This window comes from Brienomyrus brachyistius, chromosome 2 (genome assembly GCF_023856365.1).
Source record: "Brienomyrus brachyistius isolate T26 chromosome 2, BBRACH_0.4, whole genome shotgun sequence".
Classification (NCBI taxonomy): domain Eukaryota; kingdom Metazoa; phylum Chordata; class Actinopteri; order Osteoglossiformes; family Mormyridae; genus Brienomyrus; species Brienomyrus brachyistius.
The window spans coordinates 31226857-31238053 of record NC_064534.1 but is presented as its reverse complement, the minus strand read 5'-3'; the positions used below and the strand labels follow the sequence as shown (position 1 = coordinate 31238053).

General features: G+C 42.3%; 1 protein-coding gene across 2 annotated transcripts; it reads right to left on the bottom strand.

Annotated features, from left to right (window-relative positions):
• Positions 1–1135: 1135 nt before the first annotated feature.
• On the bottom strand, positions 1136–6526 carry vsig10 (V-set and immunoglobulin domain containing 10). 2 transcript variants are annotated; one of them, XM_048995823.1, is made up of 9 exons: positions 6213–6526; positions 5601–5906; positions 4778–5071; positions 4146–4433; positions 3670–3954; positions 2284–2397; positions 2082–2094; positions 1774–1916; positions 1136–1654 (listed from the first exon to the last, which is right to left on the bottom strand). In XM_048995823.1, exons 1-9 carry the CDS (start codon positions 6346–6348, stop codon positions 1572–1574), a joined length of 1662 nt encoding a protein of 553 aa, XP_048851780.1. In that variant the 5' UTR covers positions 6349–6526; the 3' UTR covers positions 1136–1571. The 2 variants fall into 2 exon arrangements, 1 of the variants encoding a protein (XP_048851780.1); XR_007385448.1 differs by lacking the exon at positions 2082–2094.
• Positions 6527–11197: the final 4671 nt, after the last annotated feature.

The following is an 11197-nucleotide window of genomic DNA, read 5'->3' as shown; positions in this document are numbered from 1 at the left end:
AGTCTCAGAGTAGCACTGCTGCTTCTCCACATCGAAAGGAGCCAGCTGAGGTGGTTTGGACGCCTGGTGCGGATGCCTCCTGGGCGGCTACCCGGAGAGGTTTTCCATGCCTCTCCTACAGGGAGGAGGCCCCGGGGCAGACCCAAGACACGCTGGAGGGATTATATCTCTCTGGATATCTATGGATGGATGTTTATTGACAACAGATGGATGGAAGACCATATGGTTTTGCATTTTAAAGATTGTAGCAAAAAACAAAATAAAACGTGACAAAATAGATATCACTGTACAAAGCAAGTACATTGTATTTAATTACACCTAGCAACACTAAAAAGTAAAATGAACTCAAGCCATTTTAACATACTAACTGATCTAATGTAACTGTTGATTATTAAATATTTTGACGAAGGAACTGCACATGCGTCTCATCTAGGGGCGGACTAACTTCTCTGGGGACCTTAGGCTGACATGGGTTTTACATACTGTAAAACGATGGAAGATCAATAATATTCTAATCAAGATGTGTGACTCCAGCGATAAAACTTACCGATGAGGATGGAGGCAGGAATTAACGCTCTCAGTAAAATTTGCTGATGGAGGACTGAAGGGTATCGCACCAGAGAGATTTAAGATCATTCCCTCTTTTGCTGAGGTTAGTCCTGAATTTTTGCATACGTTGTGTTCTCTCTGCGTCTGTCTACCACTCTAGCGAGACAGTATCAGACAAGGGAGGTGTAATGTTAGTCTTGTGTCTTTGTGCTGTTCCTTCTTGTTAGGCTACTTCGTGCCAGTTTGATTGACAGTCAACAGCCGGTAAAATTCAGTGGCAAAAGAAAGCTGCAGAGTATCAAAGTAGAATAGTCCATTACGGCTGGGGCGAGGGCAGCTTTGTCTACCCTGAGAACCATCGCTAAAAATGCGAATAACATGCATGTTGCTATTATTTAAATGACAATTCTGTGTCATATCCTTAAATGTAACTCCTAGATATTCTGTCTTTATGGGGCCCCTGGTTTCTGGGGGGTGGGGGTCAGGAAATAGGATTCCAAGGACCACTCAGCCATAACATTAATATAAAATGTAGAGCACATTATGAAGTGTGGACTTTAAAGTAAAAAAAAAAAAAACACTCAGACCTTTGTATCATTATATTTAGAGACATTCCATTTAAATTGTCACGTTAAGTTATATAGATCCAAGTACCTAAAATACTCACATTTAAGTGGTTTGTAACCACTCTGGAACTGTCGATTTACCTCTGACGAATGAGAACACGTATCACCAATAAGATATTTACAAACTTTAAAGGCAATTAATAGTTTTATGTCATTCACTGTAAACAAGTACAAAATCATATATACAGATAAATTTAGAGAATTTAAAGAAAATTTCAAAACATCTCAAATGACCCTGAATATTAAAACACAAAGTACTGAATTTAAGAATGACATGGTGGTTTACTATAAAAAAAGACATTTACACATTGGTAGAATCAACTGACATTCCACTAGCTCACATTCACACAGGGAATATACATTCATCGCAAAACGAGGACTTTCATGTAAATCTGGTCACTCTGTGACTTCAGGCTGTTCAGGTGCGGGTACGTTGTCTCTCTCTTCTGTAGGGGTGCCGTCTTGATCCTCATTATCGCCTAAGGGAATTAAAAATAGCTTTCACCATCTATTACCCCATATTCCTTACTGGCTTCAGCTAACTATTTTCCAGCAAGTTCTCTGAGGGCGGGCGAGTGGGGGGGAGGGTGTGACTTACTGGACAGGAAGCAGTGGACCTGCACGAGAGACGAAGGGTGGCCATTTGCAACGGTAGTCATCGTTGTGTCTGCGACCACCTCCTCATTCTCATCCTCCGACTCGACCAGGTTGAACACGTCAGTCCTCTCTTCACCCATGTGACTGCAGCGAAAAGCACAAGGGCTTAGAGGGACAGTACAGGGGCTAAGGTACCTGCTGATGTCACTATTACTACAGGCGCATATTACCAAGAAATCTGAAGAAAAAAAACCATTGCAAACAGTAATGTGAGCACAAGAAAGCAAGCAGAAAGCGAGATTTACTCACATGAAGGCATTACCTGCAACAGAAAGACAACAATTATTCACTCATTGTATTGTAAAGTTCAATTTAATGCTACAAGGAGTATAAAATTGAAGTATCTTAAATTACAGATCAATGCTAACACGCTTCTCCGGTCGTATTAGTCAAAACCTTTACACTACCTGTATAAAGTCTATTATGGATAAACATTTAAATGAAGTTTTACCCAGGCAAATCCTGTCACGGTGCCGGTAGGCTGAAAGACCAATGGCAATCCCTGCTCCGAAAATTAAGACTGCTAGGAACGCCCCAATTATTCCACCTGTGTTCCTTGCCGAAGCTGTAAAAAAAGAGATCGAATGAAATAAAATGAAGGCAGTTAGGTTAAGTGGCATCCCTACATTATCCATAGCATACAACTGTGTGTGTGTGCATGCATGTGTGTGCCCTGTGATGGACTGGCATCCCATGCAGGATGTATTTCAGCTTCACTCACACACACACACACACACACACACACACACACACACACACAAAACATATTAGCACAAAAAGTCAAACTGGGATTTGAGGAAAATCATGCCAGTGAAAAATATATATAATATATATTTACTGAGCTCCGGCACCTTCAGTTCCTGTGTACACTCTGTGTGTGTGTGTGTGTGTGTGTGTGTGTGTGGGAGGGTGCCCATGTGCAGAGGAGGTGAATACAGGAGGTTCACTTCATCCAAGGAGAGCAGAGCTTGTGGGCAGATTGCTGGAGGTTTGGATGAGGAGCTGCAGTCGCATTTTAAATATTTAACACAGTACACATTGTTCCGCCTGGATGTTTGCCCTTGTGGTTCTAGCGGCAGAGTTCTAGTAGAGCCCTTGGTCATGATGCGTGACCTGAGAGCTGCCCCCCCCCCCCCGCCCCCCAGACCTTCACCCTGCACCTCTGCATGCTGCCAGCAGCCCTTAGAATTAGCACATTGCATCATTCCTGAGGCTCAGGCCATTTGCATGTTAATCGCTCAAGATCCAGAATTTTCACTCCTCCAGTTCCTCTTGAGCTACAATAACATTATCATGATACAGTGGTTCGTATTCTCACCAGTCTGAATTCCATCTGCTTCACATACTCTGAATAATACCAGCAGAGTGTTTCAGTAATGCTTAAATAGGGTGACTGTCTAAATGATCTTTAAAAGCGTCATTATGTGGCAGAGCTTCGTCTAGGTGAGGAAAAAGGCTAAATTCTTGTAAATCTGTTGCAGCAGCCTTTATATTCTTTCACTGTGCACAGAGGGGAAGATAATTAATATATAAATTTGTATATGAAAACATACGAGTCAGTGTCATATGTCTGTCAACCTATCTACATGTGGATGGGTGACCGCTGGCAGACTACTGATCTTATCAGCTATTTATTTCCTTCTCCTGGCAAAAATAATTGTTTCACAAGAAAAAACCAGCTGGATGGCATTCCTGAGCTGCCTGCTTTAGTCAGAATACCCACCATTCAAGTAATTTAATCTGAGAACCTGCGACGTGAAACTGTACTTACTCACTCACTCAGTCACCCACCAAAAATAGGAAGCAAATGCTGATGGCAGAAATCCATTCTACTCACACTTGACGGTTAGGATGATCTCTAATTCTATATCCTGGACGGGATTTTCACTCCTACAGAAGTAAGCTCCTTCATCCTGTTGGGTGACGTTCACAATCGTGAGCCGGAGCATGGGACCCTCCTGACTGATGATATGTCTGCTGCTGGGGATGATGACATCTTCCTTTAGTGTCCTTCTCCATGTAGTTTTAGCTACAGGGACAGATCTTGCCTCTTCACAGGATAACGTGATGTTGCCGCCTTCCACTGCAGTGACTAGGGGCTCTCCTTCAGGATAAGGCGACACTGCAAAAGGACAACAGGAAGGGCAGTTTAAAGAGCTCCAAACTGGATAGACATATTCCACAATCAAATAACCCCTGATTCAAGATGAACAGATGCAATAAAAGCTTTTAGGGAGACTGAACATGCACATCTATTCCCAAGACTTGTTTCCAGGAAATCACTCTATCAATAGAAATTTGCAAGATACTTACATAGGGTGATGTCACAAGAGTCTGTCTTCACCAAGTCAGAGGTCTGGTAAACACTGACGCATACCAGAGGCTGTCTATCATACAGCAATGTCCGGTTAAACAACACCTCCAAGGTGTCAGCATTATTAGAAACATTTAGCACAGGTTTCTTGGTTGTCTGGGCACCCAACACCTCTGCCCAGCGCAGCGTGGGTGCAGGGTAACCTCCAGGCCAGCTGCAGTGCAATAGGAGTTCGGTAGAATCATTTCCTGTCTTACTGTAGCATTCTGGGTGTCCTTCAGGAGCATCTACAGAAAAGGCAGCCGGGGTGAAGGAAATATGATCAAATTGATGGAAGGCAAAGTAAGTGAAAGGCAAGCAAATAAGTTGATTCATCAATGCAACTAAAGCCCAACTGATTCTGATTAGGCTATTGGCTGTTGTGTTTTTTAAAAGGATGCATCGTAACATAGGGCTGCCTCTGTTGAGTCTGACAGTGTCTATGATTTCTGCATGTTTACAAAAGTGATTCATTTCAGTAAACCTACCCAGACCCAAATATCCTTGACATTCTTGGTTAAACTCTTCACCCCCGTATTCCACCTGCTCCTAAGTTAAATGCATGCTTCTGTTACCTATCCGTGGTACCTACGGTATACAAACAGCTGGGTTGTGTTGGTAACTGTAACATTGGAAAGAAGATTCCGGGCCACACAGCGGTACAGCCCTTGATTGGTCGGCTGGATGTTGTGCAGGTGAAATTCAAGTGATGAGAGGGGGCTTGAAGTCAAGATTTTGACATCCTCAAAGATCAAGGAGAGGTTCTGCGATGGGTTTGATTTGCTGGAGCACCTGATAGTTACACTAGAACCGTTGTTGACGAAAAAGGTGTCATGGGTGAGCGCTGTAGCGGGCTGGATATCCATCACCACCTGGACTGGACCACCTGGAACATCAGAATGCATCAACCAGCCAAGAAGGACAAGTAGGGATCCCCTAAAAAGCGCAAGGTAATGATCAAGATCTAGATCTTTACAAAATGCATTTCCATTCCGTTGCTAATTAAAAAATACAAAGGAATAAGTGAGACATGTTCTCTCAATGTCATCGGGCAAGTAAAAATATGCTGAACTATCCATCATGTGAAGAACCTTTGTGACTCTCATGAAAATGCGATGTAAACAACAATACTTTGTTACTTAATAAATCATGCTAGAAATATTTTAAATCTAAAAAAAACTGACAAAATTAGATCTCAGACAAAATTGAATTTTGTTATTTTATCATTAGGACTGGTGACATTTTAAATACTGGGACAGTACTGAAAGTGTTTAACAAGGGCTTTTCAAAGCACTCCTGTAATGACTTAGCCATCCAGCAAAACCTGTTTGAATGTGGTTTCCTTCCTCCCCAAGAAAAATTACAAATGTCAGTTCACAGCACCAAGAGAGAAAAAAACATTCAGTTCAACTTACTGACTATCAACAGCTGAATATCTTCTAGGACTGTAAAATATTGTCGTGAAGTATTGCAGTTGTACAGGCCCTGATCCGTTTCCTTCAGGTTGGTGATTGTCAGGTTCTGGCGGTCTGATATAGAAAAGCGACTGTCTTCCGCCATGGTGATGTTTGATGATTGGTTACGACTCGCTACAATTTTACCCTCCTTGAACCACGACGTCGAGAATAAAGTCTGATTCTCCGCAGAACCGACGCAGGGCAGCGTGACGGTGCCTCCGGGAGCCCCCAGCACCGTCTCCGTAGGCTTCCCATCACACGCACCTGTGCAAGCGCAATTATTTCGCAATAATAATAATAATAATAATAAAAGATACATCAGAAAACGCTGTCAAAAAAACCACCGCAACAACTAATAAATAAGAAAATGACATCCTATTGAAAAAAATGTATATTCATTCATATATAAGAATATTATTCTTAAGAAAATTCGAAAACAATCTACTCAACGATATTAAAAATAAAAATTAAATTAAACCATACAAATAAACCGTACAATAAACTATATATATATATATATATCTACAAACATTATACGATTTAGATATTTGAATAGAGGCGAGATCTTACCTGTTAAAAGCAAAAACATAAAGATAAGAACTACTTTTGGTAATCTTGTCATGACTGCAAGTTGTACGAAAGTTTTCCCATTCACAAAACCAATACAGGACAAAAGGCCAGTAATATTACGCCCAATCTGTTTCATGCAGTGTTATGGAAACATCTAACTATTTAAACATTATAACTAAACATAATCTAAAAAGGGGAAGCTAAACTTTAATGAAAGCCTAGACTCGCTGGAAGGCGCTGGTAGCGGAAAAACAGTCTATTTCAGTTCTGTAACAGGTGCGGAACCTGCACACGCATGTACCTGTTTTATTTGCGCAGGTTCTTCCGGTAACGTTCTTTTTATTAGGCCACACCTTGTGCTCTTAAAGGTGCAGCAGCTGAGAAATCCAGCCCTCGGCTGAAGCGCGGTGACCTTGGTTCACACTCGCGTAGCTCTTCAGCAACAAACCCCAGAGAGCTTTGATTATACTCACCTTTCCAATCATTTTTCTCTATGAAATCTTTTTTTTTTTTTTTGGTTGTTTGCACAACTTTAAAAACACTATAGCATTCAACATGGAACAGTGTTGGGATATTCATATAGGCCGACATCTTGCAACTGGTGACTGTAAAACCAGTCAGGGGCACCTGGCATGCTTGTATCCAAAGCAATAGCAGCTGGACTTGTGTAGTTTGTTTACCCATTTGCCAGAACTGCAGGTATCTTGGAATCATACAAATACCTGGAAGTCCATCTATGCAGCAGACTGGATTGGATAGACAATCCGGCTGTTTCTATAATCTAAAAGCTCAGTTTTCCAGTCTGTAGCCAGCATGTTCTTCTACGCTGTGTTCTGCAGGGGGAGTAATACCATCCTTATTCTAGGGTTGAATATATTCATGGTTTACAGGATGCTGATGTGCTTTTATTGCAGGCCAAGGTGCCTCCAATAATAAATGGACTCTATTAAGTTTGTTCAACAATTTTCAGTGTTGTTATTTGTCATTGAGGGAGTCAATCATAATGTTTTCGGCTGTCGATTGGTTGACTGATCAGATTGATGCAATGAGTTATGAATGTCAATTAAGTGGCCACACCCTCCTAAATGTATCAATCAGAGTGTTTCTGTCTTTTTTTTTTTTTTTACAAAACATCAGTATATTTAGTTCAAAATGTCTCGAACGTGGATCTGCCAAACGAAAAGTACAGAAGCAATAATAAATGAATCCTAGTTGTTCTTGCTGTTAGCTGTAGCAATGACAATAACATGGACATTGGCCCTCTTCAGTGATAGCATTATCACTGAAGATGAAGCAGCATGCATCGGAGTAGCAATGCAAACATTGTTTTTTCTCTTCTCGTATTGGAAGCTGTGCAATGCTCCAATATTGTCATTTCTGCTGCTACCAAACATTCAATTCCTGCTGCTATTTATTATCATTCATACAACTTCTGCTGCTTCAAGGCATCTGTACTTGCCTACTTTTGTACATATAAGTATATCATGTATGATTATTTTATATTCATTTTTTGTACATTTTTTATTATAAGATTGTATAGTCATACTACGTTTACTCCTCTTGTACTGTACCTGGCTGCTGTAACAATGCAAATTTCCCAACTCTGGGTTCAATAAAGACGTATCTTATCTTATCTTATCTTGAAAAGATATTTCAGCAAGTCTCTCTTCAACTGCAAGTTAAATCATAGAAAATATCTACCCAGACAATGGCCCTGTGCAGGTAGTGTATTTTGTTTTGCATGTATAATATTTGGGAACATGAATGAGTAGTCATCAGTGCCATTTTGTAAAATTCAGTTTAATGTTTGGTAACATTCAAATAATTGAATTGCTGAACACGAGGGCAGTGAAGCACACCGAAAAGCAATGATTGCTTACATTAACCAAGCAGCACACAGTGAAGAAACTGATTCTGAGCTATAAAAGCTATTTGAGATTGAACGTGAATATTGAATCTTTTAAGATTTGTGAATGGTAGTTGTATTTATGGACAGAGAAGCGACTATATATAGACACGCTATGTAAGGACAAAGGTATTGGGAAACCTGGCCATTACACCACCATCCATTCATTTTCCAAACCGCTTATCCTACTGGGTCGCGGGGGGGTCCGGAGCCTATCCCGGAAGCAATGGGCACGAGGCAGGGAACAACCCAGGATGGGGGGCCAGCCCATCGCAGGGCACACTCACACACCATTCACTCACACATGCACACCTATTGGCAATTTAGCAACTCCAATTAGCCTCAGCATGTTTTTGAACTGTGGGGGGAAACCGGAGTACCTGGAGGAAACCCCACGACGACATGGGGAGAACATGCAAACTCTGCACACATGTGACCCAGGCGGAGACTCGAACCTGGGTCCCAGAGGTGTGAGGCAACAGTGCTAACCATTGCACCACCATGCTGCCCCACCTTTACACCAGAGGAGCTTTTATTTCATCCCATTCTAAATCCGTAGCGATCAATATGGAGTTGGTCCCTGCTTTTCAGGTATAACAGCTGCCAGTCTTCTGGGAAGGCTTTCCACAACATTTTGGACTGTGTTTGTCGGAATTTTTACCCATTTATCCAGAAGAGCATTTGTGAGGTGTTGTTGGAGATTGTTGTTGGACATGAAGGCCTGGCTCACAATCTCTGTTCTGGTTCACCCCAAAGGATTTTGATGGGGTTGAGGTCAGGGCTCTGTGTGGGCCAGTCAAATTGTTCTACAGCAAACTCACTCAACCATGTATTTATGGACCCTACTTTGTGCACTGGGGCATAGTCATGCTGGAACAGAAAACGGCCTTCCCCTAACCGTTCTCACAAAGTTGGAAGCATAAAGTTGTCCGAAATGTCTTGGTATGCTGAAACATTGAGTTCCTTTCACTGGAACTAAAGGGCCAAGCCCAACCCCTGAAACACAACCCCATACCATCATCCCTCCTCCACCAGACTTTACAGTTGGCACAATGTAGTCAGGTTCTCCTGGCATCCACCAAATCCCGACTCCTATTAGACTTCGAGACAGAGAAGCATGACTCATCACTCCATAGAACATGTTTCCACTACTCCAGAATGCGGTGGCAGTGTGCTTTACACCACCGCATCCAATGTATTGCACAGTTTTTGTGCTGGGGTTAATACCCTGGGAAGTTTAGAACCCTGCAGTAATTGAGTCAACAGCACAATGATGACTTTTACGTACTATGCTCCTCTATTAATTTATGTGGTCTGTTACTTCATGGCTGAGTTTCTATTGTTCCTAAATACTTCCACATTGCAATATGTCTAGTAGGGAAGAAATTTTATGAACTGACATTGCAGAGGCGATATCTTATGACAGTACCACATTTGAATTCACTGAGCTCTTCAGAACGACCCATTCTTTCACAAATGTTTGTAAACCTGACTGCAGACCTAGGTGCTTGACACTGGCTCTGAATGAGACACCCAAATTCAATGATTATGAGGGGTGTCCCAATACTTTTATCCATATAGTCTATATCTACACAAGGGGGTTGGACAATGAAACTGAAACACTGGACAATAGTGTTTTAGGTTTCACACCTTCATACATGGTAGCCAGTCTACACTGATTGTGCATTCCATCAGTAAGAGAAGAGTGTGAAGGTTGAATTAGCAGAGCAAAAGTTCAGTTGTACATAAAATATTGCAATCCACACAACACAATGGGAGATATATCAGTTCAAAAGAGGACAAATTGTTGGTGTGATTCTCACTGGTGCATCTGTGACCAGAACAGTAAGTCTTTGTGGTGTATTGAGAGCCATGGTGCCCAGGGTAATGTTGGCATAACCACCACAAAGGATGAACCACATCCAACAGGAGTAACTGTAGACACAAGAGGAAGCTGTCTGAATGGGATGTCTGGGTACTAACCCAGATGGTATTCAAAAAAACATAAAACCACAGCTGCCCAACTCTCCTGTTTGCACCAAAACTGTTAGTTGGGAGCTCCACAGAGTCAATATTCATGGTCTGCTATAGCCAAACCTTTGGTGAATCGTGTCAATGCCAAATATCGGTTTCAATGGTGCCAGCAGCGCAAATCTTGGGCTGTGGAGAATGTGAAACATGTTTTGTTTTCTGATGAATCCTCCTTCACCGTCTTCCCCACATCCAAAAGAGTTATGGTGCGGGGAAGCCCCAAAGAGGCTTACTACCTGGACTGCTGCATGCACAGAAAGACTGGTGACAGAGTGGTTTGATGAAGATGAAAGTGAAATTGAACATCTATAAATGGCCACACAGTCACCAGACCTGAATATTATTGAGCCATTTGGGGTTTTCTGGAGGAGCGAGTCAGGAAACATTTTCCTCCACTAGCATCATATTGTGACCTGGCTACTGTTCTGCAAGAGGAATGGCTCAGAATCGCTCTGGCCACCGTGCAGGACCTGTATCTGTCATTCCCAAGACAAACTAATGCTATAAAAGGAGGCCCTACACCATATCAAAAATTACTGTGGTCTAAAAACCACATGTTTCACAGGTTTATGTATACATACAGGTGGCATGGTGGCACAGTGGTTAGTGTTGCTGCCTCCCAGCAAGAAGGTCCCGGGTTCGTTCCTACGGTTGGGTGTAGGTCCTTTCTGTGTGGAGTTTGCACACCCTGTGTTCATGTGGGTTTGTGCCGGGGGCTCCAGTTTCCTCCCATGGTCCAAAAGCATGCAGGGTAGGTTGATGGCAAGTCTAAATTGGCCCGGTGAGTGTGTGTGCCTTGCAGTGTGTTGGCGACTGCTCAGGGGTTCGTTCCTGCCTGTGCCCATTGTTCCTGGGGTCTCCAGTGACCCAAGCTGGGATTAAGCGGTTACAGTGGTGGATGGATGTACGCATATAAACCAGGGTTACCAACTCTCATGTGTGACACTCACGCTTTCAGACTCTCTCACTCATGTAAGAAATCCAGTGCCAAAGCTATATTATTCCATTATAAACCTAAAATTAATCAATAGCACTCGGGCAGTTTGCA